At 44.3% G+C, this 17,285-nt stretch overlaps 1 protein-coding gene across 6 annotated transcripts in view; it reads left to right on the plus strand.

The window, feature by feature from the left end:
- Positions 1–15,945, plus strand: part of UBE2F (ubiquitin conjugating enzyme E2 F (putative)) — a 65,184-nt gene extending 49,239 nt beyond the window's left edge. For 3 of the 6 annotated variants that reach the window (XR_014884468.1, XR_014884470.1, XR_014884469.1), the window contains 3 exons: positions 11,381–11,449; positions 12,224–12,496; positions 15,708–15,945. Coding sequence is in view for 3 of the 6 variants with exons in the window: in XM_085228413.1 (XP_085084539.1) it covers positions 11,381–11,449; positions 15,708–15,758 (120 nt within the window). In the remaining 3 variants the exon portion in view is untranslated. The remainder of the gene's footprint in view (positions 1–11,380; positions 11,450–12,223; positions 12,497–15,707) is intronic. The other 3 variants (XM_019616888.3, XM_019616889.3, XM_085228413.1) reach the window with 2 other exon arrangements.
- The last annotated feature ends 1,340 nt before the right edge of the window (positions 15,946–17,285 follow it).

The following is a 17,285-nucleotide window of genomic DNA, read 5'->3' on the forward strand; positions in this document are numbered from 1 at the left end:
TGCAGTTTGTTAGTTGAAATCTAGAAAATGCTTTCCATGTGTACCTCTCACGATCGTTTGCAGATCCAGTCTCAGGCTACTGCATTCACTGGGTTCCTCAAAAGTTTCCTGCCTTATATTTCCTCATAGTGTCAGCATTTCTAAGCCATATGTGTGCTACCCAGCAAGAAAATTCGTTACATTCTTCACGTGGCTTAGAGTATTTAGTATTTCTTCTAAATTCTGTTTAGCTTTCTTCGACTCCCATATCCTGAGTGCTAATGCTGTGTCCTATTTCCTGCTGAATTTGGTACAGTTTCAGTTGTCGTCAACTTGCAGATGAACAAACACTCATTTTGTTTTTCTTCCGTGTGTACTTTGAGTAGTTTTAAGGGAGAAACTGCATAATATTATCACCCTGTGTTGTGATGTGTTAATGCAGATGTGAGCACAGTGACGCTGTGAGTGGTGCCTTTCAGCAGTGGCAGCAGTGCCAGCAGACGCCTCTGCTAGTGGAGATTTTGATGTGCCGCGGCATGCAAACTCTGTGCAAAAGTGCACAGCTAATACTTGTGATGATGTTGAAAGAGAGTGTTTTGTAGCTGAGATTTTGCCCTGTCAAATAGTGTTGTTTTGCTCTTTGTATCAGTTGTAGTTTCCATGGAAATAAATAGGATGCGTTACTTCTGGAGCAGCCTTTGAAGATGTAGTCCTAGACAATTCCTGCTCACCCAGTGTGTCCCAGGCACGCCAAGAGGTTGGACACCCATGGTTTAAAGGACTTTGTTTGACTCTTCCTTGAGAAGCAATGTCAATATGTTTCCCATCACAGAGCTCAGAAACACACCGACAGGTAGGAGTGCAGCCTGCAGGCAGCCAGCAATTGCGTCAAGAAGGCATCATTACTGCCACACATCGTGGCCCTCCCTTTGCTTGCCCCAGGCAGAGGGATCACACTTGTCACTGGAGGAAGGCTGCTGTCAGACTCAATGTAATTATTGCTGCTAACATCCAGGATGTGAAGAGGCCAGCATGCTGCTTCCAGCAGGCACTCCAGTCTGATCCCTACCTGCCTTATTTTATTTCCTGGGAGCCTGTCAGGCTGAATACGCCTAAAGAAAAGTAGTCTTTTTTCTGTCTTTTTTTTTTCCCCAGTCATATTCTGCTGCTGTCAGATACGGAAGGGAGACTTAATTGTTTCCTTGCCTTTTCTATGGCTACATTGGTTGTTAGACTTGTGCTGTTATTTTGGTACTTAACGATAAAATATTTTGCATCTGTTTGTGCAGGGGATTTTAGTTCTAGTCCAGGTTTTAGGAATCTTGTGTTTTCACTGGAGCTGCAGAATTTTGGCAGTTCTGTTGTCACTGGCTATTTCTAACCCATCTGTTTTTAGGCAACTTTATATGCTGGGATGACTGTGTTCGTGGGTTGTGTTGTCACTGCACGGGTGCTGTGCATTTGTAAGAATATTAATGAGAAAATTCAAGGGAGTTGGAATTCCATGCTGCAGTTAAACTTGACTCTGGACAGTTCATGACATCCTGAAGGGGTCTTTAATAGATTATCCTGACAGTAGCAGTTCCTATTCTTGGCCAAATCACGTTTTTCTGATTCCTCTGATTCCTCAGTAATGCTAGCACACTGGCAAAAATCCTCCAAAAGACACCAGGGACAGGATTGTCAGCCTCATCTCACCTGGGATAATGGTATGTTTTCATGAATAAATAGAGATAAATCACACAGACAGTGCAGGCAGCAGGGATGTGCGAGGCCAGGAGCTGTTGGGGATGCAGAGTGTTGGGGCAGGTTTTTACTTCCATGCTGCAATGTCAGCTATCAGTTTTTTTTTTCCCCTTTTTTTTTTTTCACAAGAAAATACTATTTTGCTTTTGCTGTTGTTTTTTTTTTTTTTTTTTTTAATTAAAGGCTTCTCTTGGTAATAAAAAGTTTTGTTTTAGGATTGTTTCTGTGGAGATGGATTCGTAGTGGTCATGTTGTTATGGAGTCTGAAGCTGCCCCTTAGGTTTCCTCTTAATTGCTCTATATAGCCTCAGTCTTTAGGAAACTAGGCTTAAAAAATGTCCTCCTCCCAGTTGTGTGCTGTCTTTGGAGGCTGTTTTAATGAGTCTTCTGAGATGAATGTTTTCCTTGAATTGCTTGAGGAAAGTCTTCTCATCCTCACAACTGAGCACGCCAGTGTAATTCCATTAGAAATAGCATTAATAATTAAAGCAGCAATAGATTACAAATCTCACTGGAGAGCTTTTTTAACTTCGTAACTGCATGCAGTTTTTTGAATTGTTAAGTAGCAAACAGTTCAGCACTTTTATAGAGCAGTCATAATGTCTCAAAGTTTTTCTTGGGCTAGTGGGTGAGAACCAGGAGCACCTGAGATGTCCCTGAGGGGACATGGGTGCATATCCTGAGAATAGGAAAGTCATCAAAAGAGGAAGTAGTCAGCAAGGGGTCTGCTTGAAAATAATGGTGAAAAGGTAAGAAAAGAAAGATAGATCCTAGAATATCTCTGGGTATCCCTTTGGAAATACAGTAAACTGAATTTCTGCTCCACATTTGCACATTTTTAAAATCTAACCCCCGTTTTTACCAAGTTTTTGCCATCTGTCCCACCAGCCAGGAGTCCTGTGCTTTCCCTTCCCTGCTGTGCTAATGGGCATTGCTGCCTGCCTAGCAGACATGGTGCTAAGTACATCTGAAGTCATGCTTCTCTGCTACAACTGAGCCTTCAGAGAGTTAAAAAGACCCAGAATTTGCAGCCTGTGCATCGTTTCCAGTTTATCCTGCAAAAGACTTTTCCTAAGCAATGTCAGTGCCAGCTGTACTGTCGTCCTCTCGGCTTTTTATTTCTGTGCCTTTACATAATAAGGACATAATTACATTTGGATTTAAGATTTAAGTCTACCTTGAAAATCCATTTTTCTGTGTAGCTGAAGAAGTGCATTTGCAACAAAGTACTTGTAAATTTGGATTGTTCTTTATCTCATGATTGATCTTCATAGAACCATAGAATTATAGAATGGCCTGGGTTGAAAAGAACCACAATGATCATCTGGTTTTAATCCCCTGCTATTAGCAGGGTCCCCAACCAGCAGACCAGGCTGCCCAGAGCCACATCCAGCCTGGCCTTGAACGCCTGCAGGGATGGGGCATCCACAACCTCCTTGGGCAACCTGTTCCAGTGCCTCACCACCCTCTGTGTGAAAGTCTTTTCAGACTTCAGTTTTTTTCCATTCATCTAATTTGATGTATCAGAAGACTAGACCATTAGAAATGTTATCTGATGCATCCAAATGAAAAGCATGATGTAAGTGCTGATTTTTACAGTACTTGCTTTGAAGACTAAGCAGCCAAACAGTAACACAAAAATTAAAACTTGAAAGCTTGGAAAACAAAATCATCAGCTCTTCCTCATGTCTTCTGGTTCAAATTAATTCACTTAGCTGATTCATAGAATCATCATTTAACTTCTCTACGTCTCTGTCATAGCTGTTCTTTTTTTCATGTACATCTTTATGTGAGAGGCATTTTGTGAGTGAGGCGTCTGTCTTTGTGGACTCTTTGTGCTCAATTTCTGCTGTTAAAATGGTGATGATTCTTTGGAGATTAGAGTTTCCATACTGACAGTAACCTGTCAGGATCTCTCTCACAACTGAAGAGATGTTTTTCTGGTTTTGGATGAGATTTGCATGGAAAGCCCAACCTGCTGGAGATGCAGTGAGGACACAGAAAAGCATTAGAAGGGATTAGGATGCAGTTGTTGAGTATTGGATGACTTCTAGCATCAACAAAGTTTGGAAACGGAGTTTAAGACCATCACTTCAGGCTCAGACAAATGGAGGAACTGAAGGATGACAGGTTTTGCCTCACCTGGTGTTCTCAGCATCGTCCCCACTTTCCTGCTCTGTTGCTTGTGTCAGACATGTAGTATGGGAATCAGAACCCAGGAGCAGGGACAAAAGAAAAAAACATTAGAACAAGGTCTAGACAAGCATTCTATTCTCCAAATAATTAAGAATTATGTGAAATAGCTCTTTTCCTTTGATGGTATTTCTTGAATAAATTGAAAGCAGTTGAAACATTTTTATTTTGCAAAATATTCAAGACCATATGTATATGCCACAAGTGAAGCACCAGCTATACATCACACAAGTTATATCTGATTGTATCTGAATGCTTGTTTCTTAGCAGATTGGTTTTGTTCTCAGCAACAAAAAGATTTGGTTGGAAAACTGTTTTTGTTTTTGTTTTTTTCTAATGCCTTTCCCCAGTGTGTTTGAAGATAATGGTTATTGAGTCCACCAGCGTGCTGTCTATGCCCTGTTCTCTGTGCCAGACTTGCTGCCCTTGCCAGCAGTTGCCCATCACAGCCATGCACTTTGTTAATCTTCTGTGTCCCAAGTGTTTGACGTTTTGTATGCAAGAAGTGCTGATGATATTTGAAAAATTCTGATCATGAATTGTAATTTTGACAGTTAATAGCAGTCGAATTGTAATTACTATTTTCATTTCTTAGGCTTAGTGATGGCTCAAGACAGCTGGCAAATACGCCTTAGAACAGAGAAATTATTTGAAGACATTGCCTCGAAGTTCATGTTGGGCTTTCTTTAAAACATTCCTCCTTGTTAGGAGCATGTTTGAGCAGGTGCTGGAAGAGAAACCAGATGGGGGGTGGTTGTGCTGGGTGTTTGTATGAGGCAGGGAGCAATTCTCAGCTCCAGGTCTAGCTGCAGGTGGATGTGGTGGGGAGATGGGATGGAGCGTACCTTGGTGACTTGTGTTGTCACCTTAGTGACACAGCACTGAGGAAAAACCCTTGCTTTGGCTGTTTCTGAAGACGTACAGGAGTGTGACTGGTTTCTCTTCGCACTGCTTCCCTGAGGCTTTGGTGCACAGAGAGCAGAGGAGGTGCTCCTTCCTCAGAGCTGGAGCTCTCCCAGAGCTGGCAGTGCTCTTCCCTGCAGCAGCAATGGGAAGAGTTACCATGATGAGACAGATCTGACCAGACACTTGGGCTGCTCTTTCTGCTTGGTGTGGGAGGCTTTTCAGTCTCTGCTACCAGATCTTGTTGAAGACCTTCTTGCTAAATTATCGTTTAGATGTCTGTGCAATAAGCTTGACAGCTCTGTTGGGTGGAAATGCTTTTGATTAAAACTGAAATGTTTTAGTTTGTAGCTTGGCTCCTGCTAACGAGACAGTTGTGTTTCTTGGTAACTCTCCTGTTCTGGGTTGTGCTCTCTGCTTTTTCATTTAGTGATATTTCCTGCGTGCACAGACCAAAGCAAAGCCCCCAGGTGTGGTGAGAACATCTGGCTGGATGCCCGAGTTAGAAGAAAGCTTTGCAATGACCTTTTGTCCAACCTGGAAGTCATCACAGCATCCATTTTTGCAAACTGAGGGCTCTGAGTGCACAACGTTACAAGTTATGGCTTCTGTTAGTGTGCTGTGCAGGCTTTTTCCTACTTCTGGGGTATAAGTGAGGATTTAAAAGGTCAGTGTAGTTTTGTGATCTCCCTCTGCAAACTTTACACGCTTGCCTTTAGCAAGTCAGAGTACATGGGATCCATCTTTTCAGATAGCTGAGTGCCAGCATCTGTTCTGTAGCCCCACAGTGAAAACACCCAGCTGTCAGATGCATTCTGTTCAGGAGGCTAAAAAGTGGGCACATTCTTGTACTGTTTTTCAAGTCTGTTCTCCAAATTTTGCCCGCTAGCATAAGGGCATAACAAAAAGCTGCAGAAGTCTTTATAGTAAACCCAGATTTCATCCATCGAGCCAACTGAGTGGAGGCTGTAGGTGAACAAAGCATGGTTTCATTCCCTCCAGAATATTGGGAAAGCATCCTTATCGATTTATTAGCAGGGCAGAAGGATCAGATTAATGTTTGACATTGCTTCTAGCCTGGAATACAAATAAGTTATGCTGTGCATCTTGATGTGCAAAGTGCTGGGTGCCATCCATTTCTCTTTCAATTTAAAAGTATTGAGAACGTTCAGAATCCAGGTTGAGTCTTTCAATCTTGTGTTGATCGTATAGCAGCAGTTTCAGAAAGCACTGTGAGCTAGCTGGCCTTCCTGTTTTAGCATGACTCATGACATTGTAGTAATTATTACAAGACTCAGAGATGTAATGCAGACAGAATACAGCCTACCTGACGTTCTTCTCTGTCTCCTGTATGTAAGGACAAAGTATGGAAGGGAATGGGAAGCTCTTAGTGACATGTTGAGCTAATGCACTCTGGTATACTTTTGCATCAGATAGAGATAAGAACAAAATGTGTCCTAGCTGTTACTGGAAGGATGTAACAAATATCTAGCTCCAAGGTGATGATAGAATCACTGACTATCCTAAGATGGAAGGATCGTTCAATGCAGCTCCCTGTGGGTGGTGGAGTGGCTTGGTACTTTGCTAATTGTGCAAGACTTAGAAGATCTGGCACATCAGCTTATCAGCCTGTTTCCTGCTGAGTGCTTGTCAAATTTGTGACTGACAGCTCTATTCAGCTTGCTTGAATATCAACCTTCATCCAATTTATTTTGTAATTGATTGAGAGCGAATGAGTAGCTTCCTGTTCCAAAATGACTAGAGCTCCAGATGCAGGCACACCTGTCAGGCAGAGGCAGCGTGGGAGAAATTTCATGGGGGCACATGAAGAAATTGGGTCAATCAGCATTTTCCACGTTGCTTAGAGTACCTGGTGCTGGATGTTCCTTGATGAAAGGTGGCGATTGCTTGCTCACACTTTGCTGCATCCTGAGCATGAGCCTCTGCCAGCACTTCTGGGTAGGCAGCAGATGGCTCACTTTGATACTATGAAGGGAAAATATCTGACAGTATCTTTAGCTACAAACCCAAATTTGCGTGCAGTTCAGTCAAGCACACTGAATATTTGTCGAAATAGCCTGAAATTTCACTTGCTGATCTGCAGTGTGTGGAATAAGAAAGTGGCAGATAAGCAATGCAAAAATTCTCCTGGCATCTCTTGTCAGCACTGTGCCAGCACCGACTTCAAATACTGTGTCAGCAAAGGAAAAGGAGGGCAGTGGATGGGTTACAGCTGCCAAGTGAGGTGTTGTCAGAGGGGGCTGTTCTCTGTGGGATCCAGCCCTGTGTTGGCAGGCTTGGGCACAACCTGCAAACTCAAGCATATCATACCGTGCCAAATATGTTGTCAGCAGTGTGAATATTCAGTAACAAAATCTGTAGAGCCAGGATATTTTTGCCTTCTGGAGTCTAGAAAGAGCTTTATTTCAATATTGTAGACATTGACCATGTAACGTGCAAACTTCTTTCTGTGTGATGGATCAATCAGCACAGCCTACAAGTCAGCTATCACATGTGAGCCCACAGCGTGGTGTTGAGTGTGTGTTCATCACCCCTGTTCTTGTAGCTCTGCAGTCACATGGCTGCCTGTGACCATCAAAGTCACTACTTGTTAACATCAGCTGCCCATCCAGCACCCATTAACCAAGGACCCTACTGGATTTCCTCATCAGAGAAAGCTGACAGCTGCTGTAGGTAACTGGTTTTCTTGCATTGCTCTAGCACTAAAGCACTGCTCTAACACTGCTGGGATATTAGCCTGTCACCCATCTAAAAATAAGTCCTTTATAACTTCCAAAGTATTACGTTGCTTGTTGTAGAAAACAACAAGAAGCAGCTGCTTCTGATTCTTTAATATCATTGAGCATGTGAACCTAGGAGCTGAAATCCCTCTTGAAAAATAAATAGGAGTTACATTTTAATAGGAGGAAGAGTCAGTAAACCACGCTTGGATGTATTTTAGAAGGTAGGAACTGGGGGAGCAATGCCCATCCCATTGTAAGAGAAGATGAAGTTTGCAACCACCTGAGGAATCTGAACATGGTAGGTCTGTGGGTCCCAACGAGATGCTATTTTTCAGAACTAAAATTGGACTTTGGCTTAAATCATCATGGTGCTGCATAGCTGAGACTCTTGTGCTAGTGTTTTACTTTCTAACCTCTTAGCAGCATCACCCCACAATCCAGTGCATGATGTGATAAACAGAGAATGGTCGGCAAGGAAATTGTCTTAATGTCTTAAGACTGAGTTCCTAACTGTAACTCACTCTCATGTTTCTCTAGCTGATGTAGGTATTGTATTCTTCAGGCAGTGGCAGCTGTAATTCCTTGGCTGGAGGAAAATTCTGTCATGCATGTGATTAAAGTCAGTGTCTGTTATCTTAAAAATAAGAAGAAAGGCTGCTATCAGGAGGGAAGGCTTCCTCAGCAGGGCAGTGCAGCACACATAGCTACTAAAAAAAGGTGAAAAAAGAAAAGTAAGTTTTTGTCTTTCTTGTCTTGATCATTAGAGCAATCCATTTGCATGATCAGTGCCAATTATTGTAAGTGGGGAGAGATGCAGAATTGCAGGGCCCTTCAGGTTGTTTAAAGTATTCAGACTTACTAGAGTGTAAAACTGCAGCTGGGTAGGGGGAGGAAGGAGGAGTCATCCATAAGCTAAGCAATCTGGTCTTGCACCTACTGGAATATGAGATAATAGTAATTAGGTGTAGAACAAAAGCATTTCTGTGGAGCTGAGAGTAAAGGAATTACTGAGTTGACAAGCCCAACAATTTTCTCCTCCATTTTTCAATATTAAAAATTGTACTTGTAACAAATTATTCCTGTCTTTGGTGCATCACAGTACAGGTAGATGTGTCAACCTCTGCCACGATCGCTTCTGAAGGATTTCTGTTTTCCCTTGAATTCTCTGATAAAAGTTGAGTATTGTTTTGGAGACTGTCAGTCTAATATTCCCGCAGCAGCAGCAAAATAATTGGAAGAGATATGAAATGATGAATACTGATGATAATGAGTAAGGAGATGCTGGGAAATTGTTAGGCAGCTGGCAGGTTACATGAGAAGCTTGTGGTTTTAATTTAACTTGAAGGTAAAGGTCTTGATACAAACATGTATTTCTTCTTCCTTGCTTATGTCCAGTGTAACCAAGTAAACAATTCTGAATCACATTAGGAGGCCTGTCTGTTCTGTAACAGTTCTGAGACACTTTCAGGAGGCGTTTCACAAAGCAATGGAGTTGCTGAGGGAGGCACGAACCCCTGAATGATCTGGTCCAACCCCTGTGCTCAAGGTAAAGTCAGCTAGGGAGGGTCTCTCAGCAGGGAAGCATCCAGTGGGATGTTGTCTTCAAGGCTGGAGGTCAGTGTTCGCCATTGGTGAGAGCCCACACTGGCACTCATGCCAGGTGAGATGCCCTTGGCCCAGGAGGGCACATGGAGCATGCATTTTACTTTCATCCAACTGCTGAGGAGGAGACCAGAAGGATGAGGGAACTGGAGACAGGAGGAATATCATGGAAGCTGCATTGTGGTAGGATGAGGAGAGTAGCAGTGATAGTTTGCAAGTCTGTAGGCAGGCAGATCTTGTTGTCTTTGCTTGCTGAATGTATGTTTTAAAGTCCTTTCTTGATTTTGCTGGCTATTCTACAGCTGTGTGGGTAAGAATGTGTGGGTTGCCAATAAGCACACTGACTAAACGAGGCTTTATTCTGGTAGAGGTAACTACCCACCAGCAATTCAGATGCCAAGGGGAGTCCCATTTCTTCATACTGATCACAAGATCTGCGTGTTTTCGCATGCAACTGTGTTTTTTCCTCTTCCTTGTTTGGCCATATTTGAATTCATCAGCAATCAGACTCTGATACGCAGTAATTTTTAGGGGATTTTTTTGCTCAACGCACTCTTTGTCAGCACCACAAGTCTTGCACTGATGTGAGAGAGTTGTGTTATTCAGGTTGCTGTAGTGGTAACTGAAGTCAAGGCTTTGAAACGACTGCTGCTTCATCTTGTATTATTAATTCTCAAGGAAACAGTACCATCGTTTAGAAAAAAAAAAAACAACCAACCAACAAAAACCCAAATCATTGTTGAATTCTGTACTGTATCCTAGCTAACTTTGTGGTGTCTCTCATTTCTTATCAAGAAATTACAGTGAAAAAGAAAGTGCCCACGAATTTGCTGTGGGATGTGGGGCTATGGGAGAGAGGAGTTTGAGATGATATGAGTAGTTCTATATATACCCACGGAAACAGTAAGAAGATACTGCTATTTGAAACTTCTTATTGTAAGAAATGTTTTGACAAACGTTATGATTAATCTTTACAACACTTCAGGAATCTTTTGGTCTTCACTGATACTTCCTCTCTGGCTGAGGTATGTCAGGAGACTTCAGGACAGCTCTCCAGATGGTTCTTCCTACAGGATGACCCCTTTAATCTTTGCCCAAAAAGTGCGTATGGACATCAGTAGGCTACAACTTGACCTTCTTACTACCTTTGCCCCTTCTTTCGCTTTATTTTGTTGTCTTGGTGCCTCTCTTTTACCCAGAATCTCAGCTGGTGATCCCTGAAATTGTATGTTTGAGCTGCAATCTGTGTCAGACTTGCAGGTTCCACAGAGTGCCAAACCTTTCAGCACAGCCCTTCGTACCACAAACACAGCCGACTTGTTGAGCCAGGACGGCCGCCTCCATCCCTTGACCAGTTCCATGTACATTTTATTCTGCTGCTCTTCCAGAGACACTCTGAAAGAGTGACCAGAATAGATCCGTGCCTCCAGGAACTCTCCAGCCTTTTGATTTGTGCACCTAAGAATTTAGGACACAAATTAGTATGTTTTTATCTTCAGCTTGTTCAGAGCTGGACTTTGTCAACGGCTCGATTGATGCAATTGGCTCTTAGCTCAAGGAGGAGCAGGCAACAGAAAGGCTGCTTGTGCTCGTCAAGACAGGGTATTGTTGCAGCTAACAAGGGGAGGCATGCCCACATCTTGCTCTCATTATGTTTGCTTCAAGCTGGCATTGTCAGGCCTTCATTTTAATGTTGTTTGCATTGCAGAATATTTGAGTCAGTGCGTTGCTTAGATTAGTGCAGCCTCGTCCTTGCTGTGCTGTTTTACATCCTCGTGTTTCAGCTTCTGTTGGACTGGGATCTGCCTTTGTCCATTGTTGGGTATAAGGTTTTCCACTTAACCTCATTCCCGTGTTTAAACTGATAGCTCCACGCTGCCCCTGGACATGCTGAGATTTCTCTTGCTAATAGGAAGAAGCTGGTTCTGAACATTCTCTTCAAGAACAGTACAAAACTGTGATGTGATGGAAGAGTGAGGGCTTTATAACCTTCTTCAGGTTAAAAAAAAAAAAAAAAAAAAAAAAGCAGCTTGCATTTATTCCTGGATGCCGAGCCAAGTATCTCTGTCCCAACGTTTTCTAAGAGGGGTTATGAAACGCTGAAGAATTGCACTAATTAGATGCACCCACAAAGTCGTCCTGAGGTATTGAAGTGGGTTTTTTTTGGAAGCTGCTTAATTTTTGTTGTTTGTTTTTCATTGCTTTGATTGCAGCTGAGCTGTCTTAGTAGGAACAACAGAACCATCCCAGTCCAAACCCATCTTTGCAAAAGAGCGCACCCTGTGAGTCACTGCATTTATTTATCTCCTTGTTTACTACAGGAAATCCTTCACTTCCTTAGCACAGCCAATCTCCCTGTTTGATGGTGGTTGTGCTGAAATTGCAGCAACCACGAAGGATCTGCATTTTGTTTTCCCCCAGCACTTGTGCATTTTCCTTGGATTTCCTTCCCATTTTGTGCTGCATCCACATGACAGCCTCGAAGCCCTCCCCTGCTGAGCGTAAAATGCATTAAGCAGCATGTGCAGATGATCAACAACACAACTGCTAATTGTGCTAACTAATGTAAATAGCAAAAATTTCTAATGGCATTTATAGAAACCATTACCCAACTTTCATAACGCTTTGATTAAGGATGGAGCCTCTTTCTGCCTCCCTGAAGTTGATGAAGCTTTTGCAGATGGTTTGCCTGGCTGAGATGATGGCAGAAATGCAAAACCTTTTGATTTACGTGTGTTAGGCAGGTAGGTGGCTTAGAAGGAAAGCTGCTGTTTCGCGTTCTGCAGACAAATGTGTGGCTTTGGGAGAGGTCTGTGCTGAGCTTCCCCTCCTTGTGTCTCACTGTGTGACCAGGGCATGACTTGTGGAGGGGATGACTTGCAAAAACTCTCTTGCCAGACCCAGACAACTCTGATTTCCTCCGCTGTGGTCATTTAGCCATTAAGATCTCAGATCCTGAAGACATATCCTCTCTTGGGAATAAGTGGTATCCTCACAGGTGGAAGTGTGTTTGAAGCATCTGTGTAATTGGGATGATTGTGGTGATTGTTTTTCAGGGCTGTTTCCTGCAGGCAATTCCAACAGCAGTATCAGCAAGGCTTCCAGGAGCAGAGCAGCTCTGTGCTCAACTGGTGGAAGCGTAGTTTTGCCCAGGGCCACATGGAAATGACTCAAAGCAGACCCCAGGTGGTTCTTGTCTTCAGCAACCTGGCTAAAGCGTGAGCATTACAAAGCAGATCAGTCAGAGTCAGGGCAAAGCCTGAGTCACTTGGCTCTGCAGCTGGAGGACCAGAGGACTCCCAGGAGCCGTGAGGACTCCTCTTTGGAAGGTGAGGATGGTGGTGATGCTCTGCTTGGGCTTGAACCTTCCTCTGCAGGGCTTAGCTGTAGGCTCTGACCACCTCAGCAGCTTTCATGCCTCCTAATCCATGGCCTTTTTGTCTGCTGAGCACCTTGAAGTGCTTCACTCTGCACAGTGCACATTGGCCTCCTCCCGGAGCAGCAGTCCAGCAGGTACATCAGTGCCACCTCTCACATCAGTTCTGTGAGCTGTCTGTGAGTGCAGCAGTTTGGGGGGAAAAATGTTCAAAAACTGATGCTGTGGGGACTGCACCTACTTGGTGTGAGTGTGGCAGGGACACTGTGCTGTTTTTCACCCTCCCTTCTCTCCAAGTCCTCCTTCGTGCAACTGAAATGTAATCACAGGGCTCAGAAAATTTGTAAAATGATGTAGAAGCTGAGCTCTAAATAAAACAGTGCCAAGAAAATCACAGCGAGGTAGGAATAGGGATTGGAAAAAGGCCTGATAGTGGAGATCTTTGTGTTTCATTCAGCTCCTTTCTAAAAGAGAGTGGGAGTGCAGGGGCTGATGGGTGTGAAGATTGATTTTTTCCTACAAGATGGAAAAGAAAGGTTGCTCTAAATGTGTTCTACAGCGTTAATAGGCAGACCTACCCAATTATTGTGTCCTCCTCCCAAAGCACTGAGTGGGGCTGAGCAACATGAGCAGATTGTGGCTTGCTTACTGGTGAGTGGTAGAGCCAGTATTCCACTAACATGCCTTTCAGTGAAGTCATAAAGAGGGTCCTAACGGAAACCATTTGGGATTTAACCCTGCTGATAAACTTTGGACTAAAATGATGTTGTGTTAAAATAGTGGAGGTTTTAATGACTATTTGGTGTTGGTGTTATTATGTGGCTCCATATTCTTAAAAAAAAAACAAAAAAAAAAAAAAAAACCAACATCTCTCAGATCACAACTTTTTCTGAAAGCTCCAAGCTTGTTTTGTTCAAACAGAAGTTCAGTGAGTGCTGAACTTTGGTCTGTGCTGTAACCCAGCTTTCAGCACGGTGATATTGTGAAATATGCTGTGGCTCATATATCACACTCTTCATCTGCTGATTAATTCTGAGTTTCCCTTCGGTTGATCGATGCCCCAGTACGATTCTCAGCAGATGAAGCAGGGGTTTGGCCAGCATTACTCATGCAGTACATACTTCCCCATGGACCCGTTGTGCTCACGTACCGCTCTGACCTCTCTGCAGCTCGGGGCAAAACTGCTTTAGATCTGCTCCAAAATGGCTTTTTGCTCATGCGTGGGTCTGAAGCAGACACTGCCACGTCGTGGGTGTCCACCAGCTCCTGCTCATCCCTGGGCTGTTGCTGTCTTCTGCTGACCTTCCAACCCAAGCAAGACAGGGCTGCAGGTGCTGCTCCCAGGCACAAAGCGCAGCCTTGCTTCTCCCCACCACCCCACCCCACTGGGAAACCCATGGGCAGCAGTGGCAGCCTCTTACTCCATCTGTCTGCTATCTCGAAGCTCGTGAAGGAAACGTTGTGCCGTGAAGTTGATGAAAGGCAAATTAAAATTAGATTTCCCCTTTGAAAAGCTTTAAAAAGTATTTCCAGCACTCCCTGATGGCCTTTCAAGGCTTAATGGCTCGCTGGGGTTGCTTCTGAGGGAGTGTCGTGCACTGTAGCATCTGTGCTACTGTAGTGAAATGTCACAGCAACAGTCAGCCCTCTCCCCTTACAGTGGCCTAACAGTCCCACTGCCAGAGCAGGCAGCTGTCGCAGCAGGGACAAGGCAGGAGCCCAGCGATGGGTCCCTGGCAGCAGCAGTGTCCCACTCTTCTCCGTCTCAGCATCCAGACCACGGATGCAGGGCTTAGAATCAGCCTAAAAGCAGGGGGCAGAGAGCAGCAAGGCTCTCACCTAACACGGTGATGGGTGCTTGCATGCACTGCCCGCACCAGCCCCACTCCTGCTCTCCCTTAGCACTCCTGCAGGATCCTGTGCTCCTCTTTGTCATGCAGAATACAACTGCTCTGACTAATTCCTTGCTTCTGATTATTCAGTGTTGCACGCTAACAGATGTGCACGTAGGAAAGTGCACACTGTTAATCAGGGACTGTTGAGCCATATGGCATGTGAAGATGGAATATTACAGCTCCGTAATGAGACCCTCCTTCACACACAGCAAGGACAGCCGTAACACATTCTCACCAGTGCTGTCAGTTCCTTCATCTGGTGATAACATGTATGTGAGGGCGTGGAGTCCTGGAGCACCCCTTGGCTGAGGTCCAGCTCCTGTGGGTTGAGTTCAGAGGCTCTGTCCGTCCATTTAAAAACATGGGACTGGCTCCTGAGCCACGTGTAGGTACTGTAGTTACAGTAAAGATGCAACTGGCTCTGCTGCATGTTCACTGGTATTTCTTGGCCATGTTCCCAGCTTGTTTTAGTGACACAGGGCAGCAGGCACCACGGAGCCCTCTGTTAACCCATTCAGCTCCCAGCAAAATCGGGGCTGTAAACAAGAGTGTCAGCAACCCTAGATGGTTGCAAAACCAGAAAGAAAAAAAAAAAAAGTGTTAGAAAGGGTCTTAATTTGGGTTACTGTCCTGAAAGATGGGTGGTGTTGCCTTCTTGCACTGATGTGTGGAATCAGACCCAATGGTCCCGATGGGTCCCTTCCAACTCTGGTTATTCTGTAATCAAGCTCCATTGCTCACTAATACAGTGAGTCCAAGTCTTAGTGTACCAGGTGCAGTGCTGTGACTGATGTGCTCCGATGCTGTCATTGCCCAAGGAGAGTCTGAATGCTCGTTTTGCTGCTGTGAGGGATCAGCCTGTGATACCCAGGATGCCCACCATGACTGCAAATGAGATTCCCAGCATGGCTTGCCATTATGAGTAATCATTCCAGTTTGCAGCAAAGCAGCCCGCAACTTATCAGAGCTGAACACAAGTTCAAGGTGTCACTTATTTTTGGTGGTGTGATATTTCAGCAGACTCGAGGTACCTGGAGGCATGTTGTTTGTAAGCAGTTCCTTCGAAAACACTCCAGTGTGATGCACAGCTTTCCTATCTGCCGACAGAGGATCTGGCCGACACACAGAATCTTGTTTAAAACAGGGTGTTACATCCATTATTAGTTCCTTTGCACACTTAGTGTGTGTGGGGGGTGTCTGTGCCTGCTGAGAAGAGCCGTCAGTGGTGGGTGTTCATCTCAAATTCATTCTGCCTCTGCTTCTCCCCAGGAGGACTTCAGGAATAAAGTTGAAGATTACATTAAGCGCTATGCGAGATGATGAAGGGCAATGGCCAGCAGGACCACGGCTTCCATGCTGCAGAGCTGTCTTTAACTTCAATAACACCAACCAGAAGAAAACCAGCCCGGACTGTACCAGTCCAGTGTCCATGTTGTACCGAAGAAGAAACCTAACTTCATAACTTGTCCATGTTAAAAGGAGAGTTCAGCATAAATACAGCAAGAAATAGTGTTTGTTGGTTGAAAAAAAAAAAAAAAAAAAAAAAAAAAAGTTGTTTGCTTACTTTTAAAATGTTTACTCTTCTGAACTGTACTGTATATCCTGTTGATGAGATATGCTTGAGAAGTTAAAAGAAGTCACTATTGGAATTGTAATTACACTCTTTTTTTTTTTAAAAAAAAACCTTTTGCCTCCTTTGGGAAAAAAAAAAAGACAAAAGCAAGCAGGTGGTGTGGGTTTGGAACACTTCAAGTTGGCAATAAAATGGTCTCCTGTGAACCAAATCACAATCCTGTTGCTTTTGATGAGCAGGAACCGTAGGAGCTTTGTCCAGGAGCTGCTGGAGTCAGGCAGAGCGCTCTGCTGAACACAGCCTGAGCTGCAGCACTGAAATTCCCGTGGTGTGTAATGTAAGTCCCTTTTTGTCACAAGTCTGGAATTTTTACAGTGCTATTTTCAGCTCCTGTTTGGGCCACGGTGTTTTTTTTGTGTGTGAAGTAGTTAAAAGAAATATGAGGCTAATCTGTAACTTAAGCGATTGTGTAGTATTAGTAAAATCCTATATATATTTTATATATATATATATATTTCTGTGAAAAATGAAAGGGAGATTTTTTTTTGTTTAAGGAATCTGCCTTTGCCTTCAGCTGGGGTGCAGTCAGGGGGGATCAGTTACCGCAACCCTCAGCAATCACTCAGCTCCACGCTGTGTGCGGGCACTTTTCTGATCCTCTGCTGGTGCCCTCAGCTCCCACTACTCACCCTGACCTCTGGGGGATTGCACAGCAGCTTTTATACATAGATAAACCCAGGAATAAATGTTGGTGTGGTTTCATGCAGAGTGCTGCTTGTGTTGTGCAGTGGCCAGGTCTCTCAGTCCCCTCCTCCTCTGTGTGCACAGGGCAGCTGCAGTGGGTTGCAGCAGCCTTGCTGGCTACATTTCCCTCCCACAGGTGTTACTGGAGGCCCAGAAAAGTGAGGAGATGAGATGTGTGGATGGCACGTGGCAGGAGAACCTTATCTTTAGATAACGCAGCCTTTGTATGCATTTGGAATGAAACGTGGAGCAGCACGTTCCTTGAAGCAGGAGGTGACTGTGGCAGATCTTTACTGCCAAAGAGGTGTTGTCAGGGAGGGTAGGGAGGAAAGCACACACAGGCAGGGTGAAAAGCACATTCAGTTTTCACTAGTGCCAGGGATGAACCCCTCCATGAGGTGGTGGGGGGCAGCAGGCCTGCAGGGGTGCTTTGGGGCTGCTCTTGGCCCACAGTTGGCACGAGCCCCATTCCAGCAACCTTCCCACCGAAATCCTCATTCCATAGGCTGAGTGTAATCCCCCAGCTCTGT

Source organism: Meleagris gallopavo, chromosome 7, assembly GCF_905368555.1.
Source record: "Meleagris gallopavo chromosome 7, MGAL_WU_HG_1.1, whole genome shotgun sequence".
NCBI classification, from domain to species: domain Eukaryota; kingdom Metazoa; phylum Chordata; class Aves; order Galliformes; family Phasianidae; genus Meleagris; species Meleagris gallopavo.